The sequence below is a fragment of the Mirounga leonina genome, unplaced genomic scaffold (assembly GCF_011800145.1).
Source record: "Mirounga leonina isolate KUSES-001 unplaced genomic scaffold, KU_Mleo_1.0 Mir_168, whole genome shotgun sequence".
Taxonomy (NCBI): domain Eukaryota; kingdom Metazoa; phylum Chordata; class Mammalia; order Carnivora; family Phocidae; genus Mirounga; species Mirounga leonina.
The window spans coordinates 48,533,151-48,557,457 of NW_023270426.1; the positions used below are offsets into that span (position 1 = coordinate 48,533,151).

Sequence of the window (24,307 nt, forward strand, 5' to 3'; positions counted from 1 at the left end):
AGAATACTTTCTTCCAATCTGGTTCTTCTATAAATTTTCTTAAGCTTTTAAGCAAAATTTAATTTTGATCTAACCTAATTAGTCTTTTCTTTGAAGGTTATTGCTTGCTGTATCCTAAGAATCTTTACCTACTCCCAGGTTGAAAAGATAATTTCTTAGGGTTTTTTGGTTTTTTTTTTGAAACTACTGTTTAACAATTTTAGATCTATCATCAATCTCAAGTTCATTTTGCGGTATGGAATGATGAGGCTTCAGCTCATTTTTTATCCTTATATTGATTCTAATTCTAGCTTCACTTGCTGAAAAGACTATATGATCTTCCATTGAATTTGATGCCTTTGTTACTGATTCTTTGTTTGTTGCAGCTTGTTTGGGCAATAACGTAAACCAATTTTGAAAATAATATTCAACAAAAAGCTTTTAAAGATGTATCTCTATTTGAATAAGAAATTCTATATACATGAATTAACTGAACCTTACTAATTATGCTATTCAGACTATATCTTAATTTTTTGACTAATTTTTTTCAGTTTCTATGGCAGTGGCTATGTTGTTATCAGTATCTGCTAATACTTGATGTTTTGTCTGTGATGTTACTATGTATTAATTATATATTCCTGGTGACCCTTTTATTATGAGGTGTCTTTTTAAACTTTTTCCTTACATTGTTTTATCTATTAGTAATGTTGCCACACCAGCATTTCTTGGTTAACTTTTTTCTAGTATGTATGTTTTTGCTGTTCATTTTTAGTTTTTCTTTATAACTTTATATTAAATATGCCTACTTAAGCAGCACATAGCTTTTATTTTTCCAAAATCTTTTCTGATTTTTTGTCTTCTAATAAGTGAATTCAGTCTAGTTACTTGAAGTGTGATTACTGATACAATTAGTCTTATATTTTCTATCTTAGCCTTTTTTTTATATTTCTGCTTTATGTCAAATTGGCAGTTTTCAGATTTTTTTTTTTAAACTATAGGTGGTGTTTCTTTCTTTTCTTTATCTTTTTGGTGGTTACCCTTAAGTAATTTTTTAATATCATGCTTGCCAGTCAAATTTTATAACAGAGATACTGTATCCTGTCATATCAAATGTGATCTAGTCCTTGGTAGGATTTAAATTCCCGTTAACAGCTCTATACTCCATTACTAAAAAACAATTATCTATAATTTTGGATTTATTTTTAGCTTGTACGCATAAGCTATGAAATAACAAAAGGAATACTGTGAACTTATCACCCAATGCGAGAGCTGGAATGTTTCTAGTGCTACTGTGGACCCTGCCTGATTCCCATCACATGAGTTTGGCCCCAAATGACAGCAGATTCAAGTGGTCAACAGTCCCTGCGTGAGGGAAGGAACATTGTTTTTAAAAAGCTCACAAGCTCAACTTAGATCTAAGGATGCCATTCCTACTTGGTCGTATTGAAGCGTAGTTTCATTGATCCATCCAGAAACCAATCGACAGAGCACCTGTAAGTTCAAGGCTCCATAATGTGCTACAAGGGAAGAGAGGCTGCACACGGCTCCCTGACCACCCAGAGGGGTCTGCTCAGTCCGTTCTATTATTTGTAACACTCCACCTTCAGGGACAGTGACACCTAGTTAAGTGTTTTTGTGCTTCTGCTGCTGATACTGCAACTATCTTAGAAAAATCATACTATGTCTTAGAGTCTTTGTATTTGTATTCGGTTTTCCCCCTGACCCGGCAAAAAATACTTATTGGGAGTACAGTGGCATGCCGAAAATGTTAATGAGCTACATCTACCAGAGTCCTTAGGGCTGGGAAGGTACTTGTTGATAAGAACACTTGAGGATGGGGTTGCTTTTGAGGGTGCATTTCTAAGCTCACTAGGCGGAACTTGCTCCCATGTCAGGACATGTAACGTGGGGCTCTGCACGCCCTCAGGGAGCTGGCAGGAGCAATGTAAGAAGTGGAATGGGGTGGGGGGTGTTGGAGAAAAGTACAGTGTGGTGTAATAGAGGGCATTTCTCCTGGGTGAGTGGCTGAGACTCATAGTAAAAGTCCTGTTTTCCAGTCTTGGCAAGAAAATTAAAAATAGGGGAAATGTTATAAGGCAATAGATTCATATCAACATTTCAAAATGAAGTGGCCTTTCCTTCATCAGTGCCTCGAGGATATTTACTTGTTGAGTGTGTAGAATTGACGTGTTTCTGCTTCGAGTGCTGTCCTCCTCTCCCCTCCCACTCCAACTGGGCTTTTCAACTGGATTTGCAAATGATACTCAGAGCTGTGGACTAAGCTTTTCCTACCAAGGCAGTGCTTAGCTTTAAAATTTTATTCTTTCATGTTATATGGATGCAGATGGTCTGGAACTGTTAAATATTGGAGCTCATGTGGCCTCATGGGGAGCTACCCTTACATACCCCATCCTGTCTGTCCTTAGCTACTGCCAAGTCATAGCCGCCACCAAGTGCAGCCAGTTCCACGGAACTACAGAGTTGGTAGGAATTTTGGTCCCATATTTTAGGGGGTAAAAACAAAAGTAAATTAACGTGATTACACAGGCTGTGGAGTCAGGCTGACCTCAGTTCAAATATTGATAGTTGTGTGGTTGTAGACGAGTCTCTTATCCATTCCAACCCTTTGTTTCCAGATTTACAAATTAGGGGATAGTTCACACCTCCAAGAATGGTTAAAGGGTTATTGAATAAGATCCTGTGTTTAAAGTACTTTGAGTATAATGGCTGCCCTTAAATTCACATCAAACTGTGGCTGTGACTAGCATCACTTTCTAGGGACATTCATGGAAAGCTTTCAAACCATTTGTTCCTACGAATTTCACCTCCCCCCCAGACTGACAATGGTTTAGTATGTGAATACAACTAATAAAATCTATACATGTGATCTATTCTAGAAACTGTTAGCAAGATTTGCTTAAAGCCAAACCAAGTATTTTGAAAATGGATGCAAAGTAGTAGACCTAGGGAATGCATGTGGAGATGTGTGGAGGCATTCTTACTGATAAAAAATACCGATAATGAACGTTTGTTCTTCAGGTTGAGGAGAAGTTAGTTTTATCTTCATGTTTTTTGTAATTAGCCCTACCAGAGGAAAAATAGTTACATTCTAATTTGATTATCCAAGACTGATTATTGCTCTCCTCAAAGATATTTTTCAGCCTTTGTTGATTAAACTTGTCAAAGGACTGGTTATAAGGATTTCCAGCAAACAAGAGAACCTCCACTGGAGCCATGGCAAGCTCACTGAAGGAGGAGTTGGGGAGATGGGTATCCGGCTGTGTTGCTGCTTGGCTTGGGGAAGGTGTTGTTCTCATTTATGGAATGGGGCGTGATGGATCACCCTCAGAGTCCCTTCTTGCTCCGGGAAGTCCAGAGAGTCCTGGCCTCTGTTCTTGTCTCCCCCAAGTCCCTGTGATCTCTGTTACCCCTCTGCAGCTGCTCATACCAGACCACTGTACTTGGTTCTCTTAGCCCTGCCCTGGATCAGCCCTTACTTCATTATTCTAGCTAGGATGGAGAGATGAATAAAACAATGTGGCTATAACAAGGTTTAGGTAGTACTCTCTTTGCAGGAAGAAAGCGGCCTTGCGTGGAGTTTGGGGTCTCGGTAGTTATGTTTGAAAAGCAGTAGAGGTAGCCCTTGCTTTGTACAGTCTTAATATGTAGAGATTTCAGAGTTGAGATAAATCCTACCAGATCCCCACAACATGTTTTAGATTGCAATTACATGAGTGTTCTAACTGAGCAATTGCAGTAGATATGGGTTCTGTTGCTAGCTCGTGAGTCCACACACCACTATGCTATTAACAGATGTGTAGCCCCATCAGTAACCAATCACAGCACCTTTTTAAAAGTCTTCATGATTGGTCTTTGCCACCTGTTCTTCCAGTCAAGCACAGACAGCAAAGTGTATAGCTGTTGCCATCTGGTCTCTCACATGGCGTTCGTTTTGCGCAAATAAAGCATCAAAAGAGGGAAGTAGCCAACGGAGATGAAAGTGCATCAAAGAAATGCAAAGTACTAACGCCAGAGGGAAGTTGAAGTGGAACATAAATGAGGTTAGAGGAGGGAGAGCTGACCCTGAGGATGTTCACACTGTCACACTGACGTATTCTAGATCTGGGGCCAGAGGTAGTTCAGCTTGCAGTGATGGTCAACATCCGTGAGGAAAGTGGTTGTGGTGAAAAGAATGAAATGTCCCAGAGGAAGTAAAAAACTACGTTAGTTAATGGAGCTCAGGGGGATATTCCATGGCATTGAAAGTAGGGAGGACAAAATATTGGATAAAACACTGGAGCTGACCCAGGCTTAGGGCTTTCTAATACCCCAAGGCATCAAAAAGATGCTTACACTCTGTATCCTTAATTTACCCAATTTGGAGAAGGCATACCCTGTTGAAGCTACCCTTAGTTCTTTTTAAAAAGAAAGTATTTTAATTTTCAGTGTTTCTAATGTTTTAATTTACAGCATCCTGAAAAAATGTTTTACTTTATTTCATATTTCAGTTAAAACCAACAGAAAGTTTTCATGTTTGGAAAAAATTTCTAAGGTCCTAGGACAGTCATTTTTACCATTGTTTAAGATTGCCTTTTGTGGTGGTTTTCAGAGTCTGGCCCTATCACATGGAGCAAGGATTGGCTATACTTGCGTTCTGATCCTGGACAGGACCCAAGTAGACCCAGATCTATCCCAGAAGGAAGGTGTTGCTTCATTGTCCCTGGCTTCACCCCAGATCAGATTTTCTACTCATTTGATATGTTTACAGCAGTGTGGTTAAGTTGATATAGCAAAATTGTTTCCTTCTGCCCATTCCCCTGTACCTAGATTCTTGTCTAAGCATCATGTCTGTACCCTGGTGTGATCACCACTCCATAGTGCATTTATTGTGTTTATCTTTACCTGTCTAATCTGCTTGCTTTCTAGGGATGGAAACTAGACTATGTCCATCCCTATCAGCTTTTTACTCCCAGTTCTTACCTGATAGATCATCAATACATACTCTCTGAATGAATGTTCTGCATGTTACTTAGAGCAGATAAAAAGGGTCAGTTAACTTTTATTCTTCACAAATCCAATTCGTTTGTATGCCTTTAGAACGGATTTTTTAAGTATATTTTCTGACATTTTGAGATTGGCCTTAGTGAATGGCCAAAAAATATTTTAAAATGGCCATCTCTGACAAACTAAATAGTGATAAATAGGAAGTTAAATACGGGGAGGGGCTGTAGTGCTTAAGGTCTTTTTGGTTTTGTTCTTTGGCTGCAAGTAAGAGCTGCCTTAGACAACCAAGTAAATAAATGAATTAAACATATTTGTGCAGTTTTTTTTTCTTTGTAGATTTTTTTTTAAAGATTTTATTTATTTTTTGACAGAGACAAGCAAGGGGAGTGGGAGAGGGAGAAGCAGGCTTCCCACGGAGCAAGGAGCCCGATGCGGGGCTTGATGCGGGGCTCGATGCGGGGCTCGATCCCAGGACCCTGGGATCATGACCTGAGCCAAAGGCAGACACTTAATGACTAAGCCACCCAGGCGCCCCTTTGTAGATTTGAAGGAGGAATTGAGAAGCTGTGCCTTACAGAGTGTGGCTGTGGACTGTCTGAGTACTTTGACAGCAAGAGTTGAAGGCTTTTATTGTCTCTACGATCACCGAGCCACAGGTCTCAATTCCCAGCTTTTGTGTCTCTTTTGTTCAAATTCCAAATTTCTGTAAACAGAGTATCATTAGCCCAGCTGTGCTGGGAGATAGGGACGGAGAGTCCAAGCCTGGTTACATCCAAAAAGGGTAATTACTATAGTACTTTAAAATGTATATATTTTTAATTCCTGTAGCTTTCTCACTTAGGAGTTGAATTATTGAAAACTAGTTTTTCTGATTTTTTTTTATAGATGGGAAGAATATTATTTTTAAAATTTTTACTTTAATTCCAGTTAGTTAACAACCAGTGTTAGATTCGTTTCCAGTGTACAGTATAGTAATTTAAAAGTTCCATACATCAGCCTTAAATGGGAAGAATTTTAAATGCTACCTAAAGAAATTCTCTCATGAGTGCTTTTATAATATAGTCCTGTTCTAAAATGTAGATGTTATTATTCGGGTACGGTGAGGCCGACCCATCAGGAAAGGACGATGATTAAACAGTCTTGTCACTGAGAGGAGGGGCCATGCCTTGCCCTAAAGGACCACACACAGAGCACCAGGGTTGGTCAGGAGGCAGAGAGAGCAAGGGGAAAATATGGCCAAGAGCCTCCCCTGTGGCTTCTGTGGGAAGGAATGGGTAAGGGAGCGTAAGCAGGTTTGGCTAGTATGAATCATTTCAGGGGAATCTGGGGTATAGCTGTTGTCTCTAGTTGGTTGGAGTGATGAGGGCAGGTGGAGAGTGGTTCCATGCATTAAGGCATGATAAAAGATGGGGTAGGAGTAAGGGCTTTGGATTGGTTTGCCTTCGAAGGGTGCTTTCCTAGGCAAGTCTCCTGCTACCTCTACAAATTGGCCAACCCTCCGAAGCAGTCTCCAAGCAGTCGGCAAGGCTCCAGATGTCAAAGCATCAGAACTACAGAAAAATAACAAGACCCGATGAGGAGAGTTTCTCCCTTTGAGTCGGTTGTGAGTTTTCATGTGAAATCTAGTTTAAGTTCCTGAAATGGCCTTACCTTGATGTAACCCTCTGCTGTGAACTAGACTTTCCCTGTCACCCTCCCCTCTGTCACACAGGCTTCCTTATAGTTCCTCGAACGCGTCAGGCACACGTCTGACTGTAGGGGCCCATAGAACCATTCCTTTGGCTACGAATACTTGCCCCTCAGATAGCAATTTGGCTTCCTTTTGGTTTCCTTCCTTTTCGTTTGCATCTGTTACTTTGTGAGTGAGGCCTACCCACTTAATGCAGCAGTCGGTACCCACTCCGGGTCCTGCTTACCGCTTCCTGTTTGTAGGTAGCACGTACTGCTTTTAACATGCTGTGTCGTTTGCTTGCTTATTATGCGTGCTGTTGGTCCCTCTCCAGTGCGGGGGGTCTTTACTCTGTTCATCAGTGTACTCTAAGCAACTCAAAACAGTTCCTGGAACATAACAGGTGCTTGGGAAATTTTTGTTCAATAATATTATTTTTCCAAAAGTGGTACACTCTCTTCAGAGGATGCATAAGGTATATGAGATTAATCTGTAGCAATGTCCAACATGGGAATACAATCATGTTCTTACTGTATTAGTCAATTATTGAGGCCAAATAGTGTAAAGGAAACATAAAGTGGTGAGATTCTTGTTTAGCAATCCCTCATTTAGCCAGCCAGATGACAGAAGAAATTCTCTCACCTTTGCTGACTTTGAGGCTCTGTATATGGAGTTTTTCTTGTTAATACCATAGCTACCCCAAGTAGAGGGCCAGTGACTTTACACACAAACCAATTGATGCTACCTGACTTTTTCATTGTAGCTCTCTTATTTGATCTGAAGGCTTTCTTTTCATTATCAAATCCACAGGGCGATGCCCTTCAATTCCCTTGGAAGAGCCACTCTCACTTCTTCCTAGAAGTTAGCTCTTTGGTCAAAAACTCTTAGAAACACTCTCTGGGCAGAGGAATGACAGACCAAGATGAGCTCTTAGTAAGTCTGGCTGGCTGCCTTGTGTGTTACAAGGGTATGATTTTAAGCCATGTGCTAAGAAAAAATGGCAAAATCCTGTTGAAAAATATCTCTTCTGGAAACGTGGCATTTGGGAAACAGGAAATGATTTAAACAAATGTAAAACAAATGACATTTATGATATATTCAGATATTTAAGATGTTGAGCTATTGGGGAAGTTTAGGTTTGAAATGGTATTGTGGGGGCACCCCCCTTGGGTCCCCTCCCTCCTTAGGAGCTTTGTCCTATCACTTTGCTATTGCTCAATAAGTGTTGCTTTGCTGCCCGCCCCCAAATGGTATTGTGGTTTTTGTTTTGTTTTGTTTTTAAGATTTTATTTATTTGTCAGAGAGCACAAGCAGGGGGAGCAGGCAGAGGGAGAGGGAGAAGCAGGCTTCCCGCCGAGCAGGGAGCCCAACGTGGGGCTCGATTCCAGGACCCTGGGATCATGACCTGAGCCGAAGGCTGATGCTTAACCGACTGAGCCCCCCAGGCACCCCTAAACAATCTTTATCTTCAGTAGATTCGTGCAGTTGAAATGATGTGATATGCAGGCTTTGCTGCAAACTAATGTCGGAGTCGAGAAGTGGGCAGGGATGGAAATGCAGCCAGACTGGCCCGGAGTTGGTTTATTGCTGAAGCCGGGAGATGGGTGCATTAGGCTTATTAGACTGTTGTGTCTATTTTTCAGTATATTGCCAATTCTCAATTAATAAAACATTTTGAAAATATAATAGTTGGACAGTTTGTCTTTCTGAATTTAAATGAAACACATTTTATATTTCATCATCAAAATGATACTGGTTGGAACGCCTGGGTGGTTAAGCGTCTGCCTTCAGCTCAGGTCATGATCCCAGGGTCCTGGGATCGAGTCCCGCATCAGGCTCCGGGAGCCTGCTTCTCCCTCTCGTTCTGCTCCTCTTCCCCACTCATGGTCTCTCTCTCTCTCTCTCTCTCTGACAAATAAATAAAATCTTTAAAAAAGAAAAGAATGATACTGGTTATTGGTTTAAAGGCCTTTCTTGTTGAGGAAAAAAAAAAACCCTTCTGTCGCTAATTCTTTAGGAGTGGATGCTCAAGAACATTCAACGCTTTATCCATGTCTTGAGATAATTAGGTGTTTCTGTTGGACCTCTTACTTGTAATAATAGTAAAACCCTTTTGTGTTTTGTAGGAAACTCTACAGGTAGTTAACCTTTACCTTACCAGATATTTGCTGAGCAGCTAGTAAGTGGCAGCTTGGTGCTGAGCACAGCAGTGGGGGTGGGGGTAATAGGGAACATAGCAGGCAGTTCCTTGGGGTCCTGAAGCTCAGTCCCAGTGGAGAAAATAGATCATGATCAAGCAAATAAATGAACCAGTTCAGGTGGTGGTAAGGCTGTCTCTGGCTTTCCGCCAGAGAATTGGGCGCTGGAGCCCAGGGGCTGGTGAGGGCGACCAGGGTGAAGTCTGGTACCTTCTTTCCAGTGGGGCCACACTTCTCAGTGAGGCAAGAAGGGACAGGTTTTCCTCAGTTTAGCTGCATCACCTTCTCCTTGCATGGTCATTCTTTCCAGATTCCAGCATGGGTTGGGTATTAAAATTAGTGTTTGAAATTCCTTTGAGTTCCTTCCCTTTCCTGTGTCTTTAAAGGGATTTAATTACTAAGATCAGAGAGTTGACCTCCAGGTACTGAGAGGCCGACACCACCTGCCCTGAAACCAAACACGTGTATGTGAGAACCATAGTCCCAGCTGTGTTAATTATCCTGTTAATAATTTCACTGCTTAATATACTTAACAACAAAGCCAATTGGGAAATTAAAAATGAGTAACAACCCCCCCCCCCCCCCAGAATGACTGAGCACCTACTCGTGCTCATGTAGGTCTCACAGCTAGCTAGGGTGGCGCATCTGACCGTGGAGAATCTATAGCACAAAGGGATGAAATACCTTGCTCAAAGACACACACTGGAATCAGTTGGAGGAGCTGGGGCTTGAACCCAGGTATTTCCTCTCTAGACGCCGCATTTTAAACCTGTATACCGTAGGCTCATGTTTAATACAGTCTGTAAGGATGATGATTGCTTCTAAGATGCTCTTTTGTATTTCAGGTTTTGCTGATCTTTGCAAAGGAAGATAGTCAGAGTGATGGATTCTGGTGGGCCTGTGACAGAGCTGGTTATAGATGCAATATTGCTCGGACTCCAGAGTCAGCCCTTGAATGCTTTCTAGATAAACATCATGAAATTATCGTAATAGATCACAGACAAACTCGAAACTTTGATGCAGAAGCGGTGTGCAGGTACCTTTTCTAATGTAACATGCTCGTTAAACGTTCACTTAATAGCCTAAAATGACCGTCACTTAGAGATGTCTTTAGTTCCATCCCAAGTATTTCTAAAATGTGTGTTGATGCATCTAAGCAGTCTGTGCAGATTTCTGTGATGAAAGCTATAGCTCCTCCTATAGATTTATTTCACCCTTTCTGTTTTTCCACATTTGAGTTCCAGTGAATTTAGAGGTGCGAGCTGGGTGTCTCTGAAAATGTCAAGGTGTTTTTCCCCCCAAGTATTGCTCATATTTCACACACACACACGCACGCACGCAAGAGACATTGAAATTCACACAGTTTTTGTTATACAGATGGGGTTTGGATTTAAACCAGATATTTTAATCTTAATTATTCTGTCCCAAAATGAACATCGGAAATGTGTGAAATACACATGTCTCCCTGCCTGACACAGATGGGTAGATTCTACAGCGGTTGGGGAGCACAAACAGCTTCTTTACCTCAGCGGAAAGTCTTCCAGGGATCCAAACGCCCCACTTGTTTACAGAAATGCTTGCACTCCAGGGGGGAAAATGCATGCCTGTTCATAAATAAATGCAGTCATAAGAGTTTTCTGTGGATGAACTGATCCATTTAGCACAAGTGGAATGCTTTGAAGCTAGACAGCAAGAGGTCACTAATTAAATGCTAGACCAGCACAGACTCCAATTACATATGGAGCTGGAATTTTCTTGAATATTAGTAAGTGAAACGAAAGGTAAGGAAGTGGCTTCTTAGATCCTTTGGCACCCTGAGAAGAAATGATTGGATTAAGAGACATTTCTCATCATAGGCATTGCCTTGTTATTCTTTGATCCTTCTCAGTTTCTCAAAGAAGAATTTTTCTCACAGAACCTATTTTAAAATGTCTTACTGGCCTCAAATAATCTTACTATTGTGCATAGAAATATTTTCTTTTTAAATTATTATAGATACAAATAAATGTATCATAAAATATTTGGATGGTACTTTCAGTATTAAGAAAATAAATACTAAATATTTAGTAAGAAATACTAAGAAAAAATACTTTTTCTTTTTAAATGATCTACAGGATAGAATTTGGTCCTTTATAACTAGATCTTCTTTTTCTTGGTCTTGACTTAATTTTCTTAAATGATTTTGTAGTAGAAACACCACTGTCCTTTGTGCATACATGGAATGATTTAAGACAAGATTCAGGTGTAAAAATAAATTCTTTTTATTCAGGTGAAGAAATTTAGCAGATAAGCTTTACAATCTTCCTTGAATATAAAGAAATTTAGTTTTTTTATCTAATGTACTTCTGTCTTAGCTGCACAGAAAAACAGTGGGGGATCTGTGTAGGTCAGAAGCCAGGTTGTGTATCAGGGGCTGTGTTTACCGACTCTTATTTGTTATATTGAGGGCAGCCAGATTCCTGAATGCACGACTGCCAGTACATGTCCCCCTAAAATGAGTAAGGGACACGCTCTTGGCAGATGTACATTCATTACTGTCATCCATGGTCCAAGATCCCTGGATTTTTGAGCTAGACTGGACCTTAACATGCTTCCTTGGACCTCTACCCCACCGATTGCAGTTCCCCTTCGTCCTCTCCACCAGGAAGAGGTCTGGGTCTCCCTGGCTATACCAGTTCCTTTGGAGGAATGAGAAAGAAGAGATAAGCAGCAAGAAGCAACCCCCAAAATGAAAGCCAGTTTCCAAAGAAGCTAAGGGAGCATGGGCTCTAGCCCAGTTACGTTCTTAACAGTGTTTGTGCCTCTTGAGGCTCACTCCTTAGAACGTAGCCTTGCAGTGTAGCCTTGACTTCTCGTTGGGGTGGAAGAGATTGCACAAGGCTGAGAAGTGCTTAGTATTTCCCTAGACAATAGGGTGCACCTCGGACTTGCTATGCATTTTTTTCATTAGGTGGTAACTGGTATTTCTGCTGAGAATTCAGTAGGCTCTTAGGTAAAAAAAAAAAAATGGTACCTTGGCCTCATCAAGATCTGTGCTGTGGGGTGGCTGAATAGGAAGTAGTCTGTGCTAGCCTTAATAGGGGGTCTTGACTTACTCTACCTGTCCCACAGTGAGTTAAGGCATTGAACTTAAGGAGTTTGTTCAAACACCATTTATCTACCATAGGAAACTGTACTTCCCAGGAAGACGAGAGCTGGTCACTTTCCTGAACCTCCCACCCACGTAGAGTGAGATCTCAAGGAATAGGAAATTGGGAAAGTACCTTTTCTGAGAAAGGTCAAGAAATGTGAGAGTTGAAGGAAATGAAGCAATACAAGCTGGCTTTTTCTAGGGGAGCAGTAGTACAAATATGTTGTAGTGCAGAAGAGCTGAAATGCCAATAGCTAGAAAGATCAACAAATACATGTTGTTTCACAAATTACTCAGGAGCAGCCTTGAGCCTTCTGTTCTTAGAGATGATGGTTCTCTTCCCAGGGATCTCAAAATAAACAGAGTCCAGATGGAGGAAATGGGTCAAAACAAGCAGGCTTATTTGTACTAAGCTTCAAGTATGTGGCCCTTTATTAATAGTTCATTCCATTCACGAGCCCTGACCAGGATAATCCAGAATCAGAGCTGCGGCATGCAATAGCACATGTTGTAAGAAGATGCATGGACCTCAAAGTTCTAGATCCTTACGTAGTCCAATCCTATTAAAATCTTACGGACTAAACAACACACAGGTGGCCATGGTACAGCGGGGATCAGCAGGGACAGTGGCCGCACCGCAGCGTTGCCCAGCCCTAGTTTGTGGCCCACTCGCTGAAAGCATTTCAGCACAAACAGCAGTACGACCAAAACAAATTAGGCAGCTCTTTGTATCGCTCTTACGAGTTTCAACCTGAATTGGTATGTCCAGCGGCCAGCGAGTATTTTAATTTTTATTATAAGGTCATCTTTCTGAGCTATCTACTATTTTAAAAGAAAAAAAGATGCAAAGCAATTAGCTCCCTAAGTACAAACTGATAACCGGAGAGCTGTAGGACTGCCAGTTTCTTTGCAGAGTGGAATTTCAGTCAGAAAACATGGAACTTAAGTGGAATTTGCCAGTTTTTGAAGTGAAAAATTGGCAGATCTGACCCATTGGACAACTGCCCAGGCGTTTAAAAAAAAAAAAAAAAACTTTTTTTTTTTTTTTTTTTTTAAAGGAACAACAAAGAGATTGTCCTAATCTTTAAGGGCATCTTTCTCTGTTGTCTTTACGTGTTTTCGGACTTTCTCTTGAGAGGAAGATTGGGTTTTGTGCCATTTTTCAATGTGAGGTTCCGCATTTGTTCATTGTAACAAAGCCCAGATCACCTGGTTTGACTTGGAGCTCTCTCGTTGCAGGTCGATCCGGGCCACAAATCCTTCCGAGCACACAGTGATCCTTGCGGTGGTTTCACAAGCGTAAGCTCCTCCCCCGCCCCCCGACTCCCATCCCCAGTTGGCGGTGGTACTGTTCATTCTGAAACATGTGTCTGATGGAATCCAGTCTGTGAGCCAGCAGAGCAGTGGGCATGCCCTTGGCCCCACAACACCAACTTTAGATCTTGCTCTGTGGGGGTGTCCTTTGTGTTGCGAGCTTCTGGATATATTTAGGTTTCTCTCTGTCATCCTTAACTGCTGTTAACCCACACTAGTACACAGGAGGAGAAAAGGGGTGCTCGTTGCGTGCTAGAAATGAACAGAAGATCTGAGGGAGATGTCTGGGGAGAAATTTGTTCCCGCTCATCTTTTTTCTTTGAAGAAAAGAGGTAGCAGACTTCTTGTTCTTCACTGAAGAAGAAACAAATTACAGTATGAGCACAAAGAAGCAGTAAATACGCTGGAAGGAAAGGATTGTATAGTTGGGGTCAGGACTGCTCTGTGTCTAGAAGCAGGACAGTAGGATGTATGCCCATGCTGGAAGGCAACAGAAGGGGGATTGGGCTATAGGTACGAGACAGTGGGATGAGAAGCTGCTCTGCTGGGTTTGTTGTCTGAAATGGCCACCCCTTAGAACGAGAGACCGAAAAGGAACACACGCTGCTGGTACAAGCTATAGTCGTTGGAATCAAAGTTGTTGTATTCATTCATTTATTTTTTTTTTAAGATTTTATTTATTTATTTGAGAAAGAGAGAGAATGAGAGACAGAGAACATGAGAGGGAAGAGGGTCAGAGGGAGAAGCAGACCCCCCGCTGAGCAGGGAGCCCGACGTGGGACTCGATCCCAGGACTCCGGGATCATGACCTGAGCCGAAGGCAGTCGCCCAACCAACTGAGCCACCCAGGCGCCCGAAAATGGTTGTATTCATTTAGTAGCCATCCTTCGCTTTGGAGAGAAGAAGGCCTTTGATGAGGGCCTAGAGCCCTACTGGACTTGGCCCCATTATGGGAGCTGGCACAGATTCTGCGACAAGCCAGCAACGGAGACAGGAGAGTTGAGGTCTCCCCCAGGCAAGCCTGGCCCAGGGGAGATTTGAAATACTGCTTATTGGTACAGGAAGAAATCGTGGCTACAGAGTTTTACCCCAACCAAAGACTCTTCTTACCTATTATTCCTTGAGTCTGTTTTTAAGAACTGTGTTGCTTCACTTCATTCCTACCATGGCCAAGTCCAAGGAAAGGAAAGAAATCATTCCCATTGCTTCCTGATCTCATTATCCTGGTGGGACTTGGGGTCTCAAGTGGAATGAGTGAGGGGGACCAAGGTATATTTAGCCTTCATCACCCCCTTGTATTTTGTCTTGAGGGCACTGGGAGGGGTTACTAGAGTGTTCTGAGTCTTGTGCATGGATTCCAGGAGTATACCGGGCCACACACCATACTCCCCAAGGCTGGCTCATTCCACGAACCCAAAAGGGAAATACAATTTTTTTTTACATTAGGCATGTAGCGGAAATGCTTACAAATCTTTGACAAATAAGGACTTGCTATGGCTTGTTATTTTCCACCCTTTCCCCCACTGTTTTTAAAATAAAATATTTTATATAGATACAGAACAATAATAAAATGAATGCTGAGTTTGTGGAACCCAGCTTATGAAATAGAATGTTATTAACACCTTCGGACTCTTTTTGTGTCCCTCCTCATTTATCAGTCGAAGAAGGTTGAATGTGGAGTTCCTGAGTAGAAAAAGCAAGGAGGACTGCTTTTCCCTGTAGGGAAGGCGTGAGCTATGGGGAAAGCCACAAACAAGCCCCAGGATTTCCCTCCCTGGTCACCCGCTCCTCCACCTAATATCTTTTATTCCATTTTCCTTCTCTGTTTTCCAAGGTATATACTCCATGTTACTTGCTGGCTATCTCAGGGATGCCCTTTCTCTCTTATAATGATGGAAGCAGAAATGTAGCATGTCTTTATGATGAGCAAACATTGTACCCAAATGAAGTTCTGAGACCCAGCTGTAGGCTCAGTGTAGGAAACCTTCCTGTGAAATGAGGGACGATAATCCATTTTTTTTTCTCTTATTCCTTTCTAACATGACATTCCTGATGACCCTTTTTCTGCATTTGGCTATGGGGTGCTGTAGTCTGTAGTGCCAGGGGTCTTCCTCACACTGAGAGTTGGACCTAGCCAGGTCTTGGGGTGGGAGTTGTGCTTCCAGAAGGTTTGGGGACAGCGGTGTCTGGGATGAGCATTGGACCAACCTTGTCCCATCCATTTGTTGCAACTTTCAAGAGCAGCCCAGCTTTGGAGATGGCCACTCATGTGGACCTGTGGTGATGCTTTCGGGCACACTGCTGGAGTTTTCTCTACTGTTTATGTTCCTTTTTTTTTGCATCTGGAAGGCAGATGGGGGTCCTGGAAGGCAGGTGCATCCCGTGGGCACATGCTGGTCAGGAAGCCACTGGTAGAGCAAACGCCATGCTTGCCTCATTGTTCTCTCTCCATGTTTCAGTGTGAGGAACCCTGGTTTGTATCTGCTGAGTGACTGCATTTTCTGCTTTGCTGCAGATCGGGTGACCGTGAAGAGGCCTCGGTCCTCCCTCTCCTGCATGCAGGCTTCAACAGGGTATGTATGTAGGAGGAGACTCAGCAGCTCTCCGCAGGCTGGACACCTCACCGGTGACTCTTGAGTAATAGCACAGCCATGGAGCTGCAGAGCAGCTTTAGAGAGTTGAGCTCCAGGACCGTGAGGGAAAGGAAATAACTGTTCTCACAGGAGGGTAACAAGCAACGGCTAGTCAAGCTTTTTCCTTCATAACTTCATGCATCCTAGTTACAGGATTGTAATGACCTAAAAACACATCTTCCTATACCAGGTCAAAATTCCGTAGTCCCAAAGCAGCCTCACTTAAATGAGCCCCGTCTGTGAGATTCATCATACATATGTGAGTGTTAGATACGGTTAAGTCCACCAAATGGCACCCAGGGTTTTGTGTTCGTCAGGGCCTCGTCAGGGCTTAGACGCCAGGGATAGGCCCATGACGGCTTTCGTATCTGTGAACTCCTGGTTTAAACCGTAAATGTCAGCAACAACAAGGTCTTTGAGTGACAACTGTAGGAGTAACACTGACGTTCAATATGAAGCTCAAGATGGAGGACTCCAGGGGTGGTGTCTCCAAGACCGAGACATGGGTTGTTCCTGGTTTCACTCCTCACTGCTGAGAGAATCGTTGAACGTGGAGGTGAGGCTGATGCACCCCCTGCCTCACAGAGATCAGGCAGACTGTGTTAGCAGGGTGAGGGAAGCAGTTCCACACTGACCCGCACGGCCTCTCCCCCCGCCACTGTGGCTCCATGCAGAGAGGTCTCCCCTCCTCGTCTAGTGGAAAGGGACCTCAGTGGTGACAGCGAGCTCCCCACCCTAGCACACTGGGTTGCTTTGTGGGAGCCCCTACTCTGATCTCGCACCACGGGGATTGCAGGGGAGTGTGCGTGGCTCACCCACTGGGAATCTGACACCACCCCCCCACCCGCCCCCACTGAGAAGAGGGTGAGCCGGCAACAAGGAGCATGTGGATGCTGGCAGACCAGGTTCATTCCTGCAGTGCCGCGGCAGTCTCCCCAAGCAGTGGTTTTGCTCATCTGCAGAACCATGTCACAGGCGCGCTCTGACCAGGGAACTGCGGAGTGCAGATCTACCTGATTTGGATCCTCAACTGAGGAGTTCTGCTGGCCCTGTAACTGGTTTGCTTGGGCAAGGAATGGAATCACAGCCCCGGCAGCTCTGGAGGGTGTCTTAGGCCCTGTCTGACCCGAGGGGCTGGCACCAGCTCCTGGAAGCAATACAGCCCAGTGGCTCACGAGCCAAGAGGGGGGCGTGCAGAGCTGATGGTCCCCAGAGTCAAGGCCATACCCGGCCCGGAGAGTTTCTGTGCCACACACTTGGCACAGGCAGAGGGATTAATTCATAGCCAAGGCTGAGGGTAGCTCCCGGCCTCTCCCAACCTGCAGAGCCTGTTGAGAAAATTGAGAGTAGCCTGGAGTGACCCCTCCCCTTCTTGCCCAGGCAGGGAAGGGGAGACACAGCCACACTGGCTCTGGAGAGCGTCTTCCAGCCCATTCTGCCCAGAATGGCTAGGGATAACTCCTGGAAGCCCTGCGGCCCAGCAACAGTTGAGCGGAGAGGCAGGCCAGAGCTGACCGTTTGCATAACTAAGCCAGTGGCCCTATTCCGTCAGGGAACTTGCCAAGCAGATCTGCTTAAGTTAAGACAAAGAGTTCTTCTAGCTTTGGAGATGCTTCTGCCACTGTGTTGAGGCAGGAAATGTCATTCATAGCCTCACTCATCACTGAACACAGCCTTTATTTAGCCTGTCCAGCCAGCGAACCGAACTAGAGCTTACAGGAAGCTGCAGAGCCCACTCGGCAGCCCTACATACAGGGGTACTTGAACCGAGAGTATAGAGCAGAACTGGGGGCTTCACCTGACCAGGAAATTCAGTGCACACTCTGGCCTAATTTGGGTTGCTAAAAAATGAGCTCTGCAGACCTTGGGTCCCATCCTGCTGCCCTGCCAGGGCTGGAAGGCTAGTTCCTAGGCTTATCTACTACTGAATATAGTCCCCAGTTCTGACCATCTAGGAAGCCTGACCAGAAACTTCAGTCAACTGTAGAACCCATCCTAGAGCTTCACTTGGGTAGGGAACCAAGTTGTCAGTCCTGTCCAGTTGTTCTTAGCCAGTAGCACACACCCCTATCCCCCTTGACCTGAAAGAGGCCATAATAGCATGCTCCACCTGCCCAAGGTCATTCCCAGAAATCACACTCAGAAACCCAAACTGAGCTGATGAAGAACTGTGTCTGCCAAAGCAAACCTACAAAGTCTACAAGATGAGCCCAGTTACCCAGATGCACAGATACCAACATGAGTCAGGGAAAAATCAGGTCAATATGAAACACCGAAGGAAACTAATAAAGCCCCAATAACGGACTTTAAAGAAATGGAGATCTATGAATTGGCAAAGAATTCAGAATAATCCTCTGAAGGAAGTTGAGTAAAACTGCAAGAAAGCCCAAACAACTAACGAAATTAGGAAAACAGTTGGACGAACAAAATGAGAAGTTTGACAAGGAAATAGCCGTCAAAAAAAAAGAAAAAGAAAAAAATCCTAGAATTGAAAAACACAAGAAATGAAGAATTCAGTAGAGGGTTTCAAAAGTAGACTTGACCATGTAAAAGAAAGAATCCATAACCTGGAGGATAGGACATTGGAAATTACTCCATTATAGACAAGTAAAAAGAAAAAAATGAGGAAGAGTGAAGAAAGCCTATGGTGATTGTGGGACACAATGGAAAAAAAAAATACCTATAATATAAAAATACCTATAAAAATACCTATAAAACATTATAGGTATTATAGAAGAAGAAAAAGAAGTAAAGAAAATACATTTAAAGCAATAATGGCTGAAAACTTCTGAACCTGGGGAGAGAAATGGACATCCCGATCCATGAGGCCCAGAGGACTCCAAACACGTTGAACCCAAATCCATAATGCTATTTTGCTATCCTGGGTTTAAAAAAAAAAAAAAAATCCTTGTCCTAGACCGCAGAGGAGCAGGAATTGCGTGTATAATGTGGTGGTTTTGTGGTTTGGTATGCTTCAGCGTGGAAGTCGCCGTGCAAGGTAGAATATTAAAGGTAGCATCGCCGTTCACATGTGTAATGGAAACGAACGTTTCTCTTTAGCAGGGTCACTTACTCTCCTGACAGTTTTGTCCATCTCCTTTCTCAAAGGCTGGCATTTGGTTCTGAATGCTGTTCTTAGGTGCTGTGTCTTAATGAGAATGCCTAAGACAATGCCTCTGAGTTCTGGAACGGAGAATTGGAAAAGAAAAATTGTCAAGCCATGTGGCTGAGACCAACTCTTACAACTCCATTTGCTGAGAAATAATGTAAAATTATTCACAGGTTTCCTAGATGTGAGGTTAAATGTCGACCCCCACCCCAACATTGTTCTTCACCTGTGAGGCAGGATCTCTGGGAGTATGAGGATGCGGGGGTTTTCCTCAATTCTCTGGGAGCTGAGAGAATGGCCTGACACCCTGTAGTTTCTGTCAATGAGGAGCCACGTGGATGCTGTTAACTGTCCTGGAATTCGCCTTTTAGTTCATTGATCCTACCTCTGACTGGTTTAGAGATTGCTGTCTTGGCTGGAGGGCTGAGATGACACATTTACTACCAGGAGAGACACCTGGCCCTCTTTGGGTGCAAATGCCACTAAGCAAATTGAGGAGGTAAAATCCACTGTTTTCTTTTTATTTCTCTTGGAGCCTGTCGGTCACCTCTTGTAATGGCAGCTCTAGTAGGTTTCATTTGCCTTTGTCAGGATATGGTGCTGCTTTTTGCAGGCAGCCCCTTGGATAACACCCTTCCTGGGAGCATGAAAAATGGTACCTGTCAGGGACCACCCAGTAATCTTTAGCCCTGGGTCTGATCAAGGCTGTTTGCCAGCTAGGTCAGGGTGCCCCCAGAGAGCTCGAGCTCTTCTGTGAGAAGCACACTGCGCCTACTGAGCCTTTCCCTCCTGAGTTACTGTGGCTCAGAATCAGCTCAAGCAGCTCTCCAGGTGGCTAGTCTCCTTTTTTGGGTAAACTCTTGTCTTTGGCAGCTTTCTCCCCAAGCACCCTTCCAAATATGCCCACTCTTCTTGCCTTCCTTGAGATTGTTGGTCATCTCTGGGCTGTTTTGACTGCATTAAATCATCTGTGAAACTCAGCCCTGTGCTGCTAGCCGATTGGCCAGTGCAGCAGTCTGGGTCCGTGCATGGGGATCCAGGAACACAATGTGCCATCCGATATTTCACAGCAGCTTCTCCTTGAAGCTTCGGTAGCTGTGTGTAAGCGGCCGACCGCACGGGGCTCAGTCCGCTGCGAGCCTTTTACAAACCAGTGTCTTACTTCGCAAAGGACGATCGCAGCGGCATCTCTGTGAACCTTGGTTGTGTCCCTTTATCCATTGGATGGGACACTTCCTCGCCAGGTGTGCATGGAGTGCTTACTCTGAAATACAGTGGGCCAGGCCTGCCAGGGCTATGTAGGTTGGACACAGCTTCTCCCTGGGGAGGCTTCCTCCGGAGGAGAAAGTGGAGTGATAAGACGGACCGTTGGTCAAGCTCCATTTGAGGGGATTTGCTTAATCCTCATCTACACTCAAGAGATTTAATATTTTCGCCATTTTTGCAGAGGAGGAAACAGGCTCAAAATAACTAAAGAGCTTGCCAGAGCTCCTAGTCATGACAAAGTGAAGACGCAACAGTATGTTATTGACCTCCACACTCCCCGTTGGGTCCAGTAAAGTAGTTCCCAGACTGTACCATGGAGCACTAGTGTTCCAAAATCTCTTGATAGGTGTTCCAGGAAAAAGGCGTCTGGGGTCAAATCAGCTTGGGAAATGAGGGAGGACTCTGTTCTTACTCTTGCCACCCCTGGTGATACCCAGGGCGCGCTAGCAGTATGGCCCATGAGCAGAGCGAGCGCTCTGAGAAGGTCTGCCGTAAAGAAACAGCTTTAAATGTCCGAATGCAGACCCAGAAATCTAGCAGAATGCCTGGTGATTCTTAGCATGCTGAAGTTGGAAGGCCACTACTTTTGATTCACTCGCATTATTTCAGTGATACCAGTTAACTATAGCCTAGGAAATCCTCCAAGGAGAGGTAGTAGAGTCTGCCTTTGGACTACAAAAACCTGCATTAAGTGTCAGCTGTGAACACCCCAGTGCTCCAGTGTTTTAGGAACTGTCACTTTTAGAAAGCTGTTGTTCGCTAAATACTACGGTGTTTAGTTCTTAGAGCTAAAGAAAAATAAAAACTAAGTAATTAAGAATGAAAGTGAAAATATAGTATGATTTTGTATACTGACTTTGTATACAGATTTTATATACTGTAATCAATATAGTACATATATACGTACATAAAGGCTTTGGAGCCAAAGGAAAATAAACCAAATGTAATGGTATCTGTAGCTTTTGACATGATCAGTGACTTGAGGGCTTTTTTCTTTATATTTTTCTGAATTTATACATTTTTTTTTAAAGATTTTATTCATTTGAGACAGAGAATGAGCTGGGGCGGGGAAGGGGCAGAGGGAGAGGGAAGCCTGATTCGGGGCTCGATCCCAGGACCCTGAGATCATGACCTGAGCCAAAGGCAGACGCTTAACCGACTGAGCCACCCAGGCATCCCCTGAATTTATATATCTTAAATTAATGTGTGTAACTTTTATAATTAAAAACAGACAACAAAAGTTAACTACTTAAGTTTGTGTCTTAAAAAAAGAAACCTGCCCAACTGTGTTTATTTCAACATTTTTGAAACTTATTTTTATCACAGATCCTTTTTAGTATCTTACAAAGCATCCACTAACAATGCTCAGAGCTTGGCTACACGCTGTTATATAATCTTCACCCATCCAGAAGTTGAGCCTTAACCTAACCATGTTTAGCTTTGCTTTGCAATAAAAAGAGAAAGTATTTCTCTTCTGTGTGTGTTCATGGCTTCCCCCCTTTGCTTACCCCTTACCAGCTTCCCCCCTGGGATAGTGGGAAGCCAGAAGTATTCCGCAAAGTAGAAACCATCCACACTAGATGCATGGAAGAGTGTGTGTGTGTGTGTGTGTGTGTGAGTGAGTGAGTGAGAGAGAGTGAGAGGAGGAGGATGAAGTCAGAAGATGAGGAAGTAAGCAAAGACGGGTCTCTTCTCTTGAAAAGGGTCATTCATACCACGCACACACTGAACATGTCCAGTGTTGGATTTAAAAGCCTTAGCGCAATGTGAAGCAAACATGTTTCAGTAATTCACAAGCCTGGGGAGGTAGTCTGTGCCCTTGTGTGTTTATCTTCCTGTGAGTATTCTTAATGAAGTTTTTCCCCACCTTTGTCATCAAGGGAGTTACATATACAGTAAAATCTGGTCTGTTGTTTCTCATACATTTAAACAAGGGTTTCAAACAGCTTGACTATTTTTTTTTTCATCTCAGCTCATTTCAACTTCTCAAGTTGTCTTATGTAACAGAGTTACCTGGCGTGGGAAAAACTAAGTTCATTTGACTCTTTAAGAAGTAACTGTATGTCTTACATATTATTTTTGTTTTCTTTTCAGAGATTTATGGAGAATAGCAGCATAATTGCTTGCTATAACGAACTGATTCAAATAGAACACGGGGAAGTTCGCTCTCAGTTCAAATTACGGTATGTAACAAAATAAGAAGGAGTGCGAGGTTAACAGTGTTGTACAGATGTTTTTGTCATGAGGCCGCTGTTCACGGGTTCCTAGCTGAATCCCAGGGGTTTCTAAACTGTTAAGTAGGTGATGGTAGCTGGTAAACAGCAGATTCTAAACGGGGAGCCTTCTGCTTAAATGAAATAAATGAAAAATCATTTCTTGTTTTGACAATATTTTCCACTATGTACGGCAGTTTTAAAATTAGATTTGAGGAAAAATACTGTATGATTTTCATATACTTAAATTGAGGTTAAGAGTAGCCTTTGAGGATTACTTTCTATCTAATACTTTAACACTTATAAATGCCTGCTTGGATTGTTATGAATAGGGGCAAACCAATGGGTATATTTATTATGCTAGCCATGAGAACTGCTCTGTAACCATGATAGCAGTTTCAGGAAGTCTGTGACTTCAGTATGCAAGGACATATGTTCAAGAAATCTTACATCTCTTTACAGGCATATAGTGCTTTAAAAGCAGGCTTTTCATGAAGCTCACCTCTGAGCTGGGATTCTCTGTAGATGTCTAGCTGTTGGCGGGATGTTCTGCTTTGGGGACGTCTCGGGATATGAGGGCCCTAGCTCATCCCTGGTTTTGCACAGGCTCCACTCTACCACATTCCCAGACCCCGATTTCTTCAACCTGTCCCCCTCGAGTAGAGAGAGAAGGGCAGAGAGGAGGCTCTTGCCAACCTATAGCCTGGGGGCGGGGGGTGCGAGGGGCGCTGCCGTCCTTAGCAGCTCCAGGCTGTTGGATACCAGAACGTCCTTGGCACGGCTTCTCTCTCTGGCCAACCCAGAGGTCATGATGGTTTCAGGCTCAGTGAAAAATAAGATAGCATCTCAGTGTAAGGACTATGCTTATCTTGATTACTTAATTTGCATTCAAAGAGGACAAAACCATTTATAAACTTAATTTCTTTCTGACATCCTTGGAAGTAAAATGGATTGACGTAAACCCACAAAGGCAGGTTTTTGGGGGTTTACCCTGATTAGGGAAGTAACTTTTTGGTGGACAGAGAGCTTTAAGAAAGAGTGTCGGGAGGGATGTCTGGATGGCTCAATCAGTTAAATTCTCTGCCCTCTGCTCAGATCATGATCTCAGGGTCCTGGGATTGAGCCCTGCATCAGGCTCCCTGCTCGGCGGGGAGTCTGCTTTTACTTTGCCCTCTGCCCTTACCTCCCCTGCTTGTGCTCTCTCTTTCTTTCTCTCTCAAATAAATAAATAAAATCTTAAAAAAAAAAAACAGTATGGGGATAAATAGTCACTTTCTTAGGTGGGAAAGTATTTTTTTAAAAAGTCAAACTAGTGGAAATTCAGGTATTTTAACAGTGTATAGTGAGGAATATTGCTAAGGAGTTTTGAATATATAAGTTTAAAGCCCTTGGTTTCTTTGTATCTTTGTATTTATCAGCTTCAGAGAACTTCATAAAATTTTTTGAGAAAACTCATTGCCTTTACTTCAGCAATTTCTGTTTATTGTACATTCTTTTTATTCCTTGGGGTCTCTACTGTTTTTCATTGGGGATAAAAAGATTGTACTTTTAGATGTTTTCAAAATAGAATTAGAAAAACAGGGGTTTCATTTTGTTTTAATTCTTCAGCTGTGTATTATCTACAACAGAAATGAACAGCAGTCCCCTTACTGCGTTGGTAGGTAATTCCCTCATGGCATTTTAAGTAACTGCATTTTGAATTCTCTTCAGCAACCTCGCATGTGATGGCATGTGTAGGAAGTCAGAAGGTGCCTTGTCTACACAGGGCAAAGGCAGGTCTGGCGATCCGAAA

At 43.3% G+C, this 24,307-nt stretch overlaps 1 protein-coding gene across 9 annotated transcripts in view; it reads left to right on the top strand.

Annotated features, from left to right (window-relative positions):
* Positions 1-24,307, top strand: part of PDE8B (phosphodiesterase 8B) — a 239,340-nt gene that overhangs the window by 127,102 nt on the left and 87,931 nt on the right. For all 9 annotated transcript variants that reach the window (XM_035014694.1, XM_035014695.1, XM_035014696.1 and 6 more), the window contains 4 exons: positions 9,696-9,886; positions 13,220-13,279; positions 15,810-15,867; positions 22,397-22,485. In XM_035014694.1, coding sequence (XP_034870585.1) covers positions 9,696-9,886; positions 13,220-13,279; positions 15,810-15,867; positions 22,397-22,485 — 398 coding nt within the window. The remainder of the gene's footprint in view (positions 1-9,695; positions 9,887-13,219; positions 13,280-15,809; positions 15,868-22,396; positions 22,486-24,307) is intronic.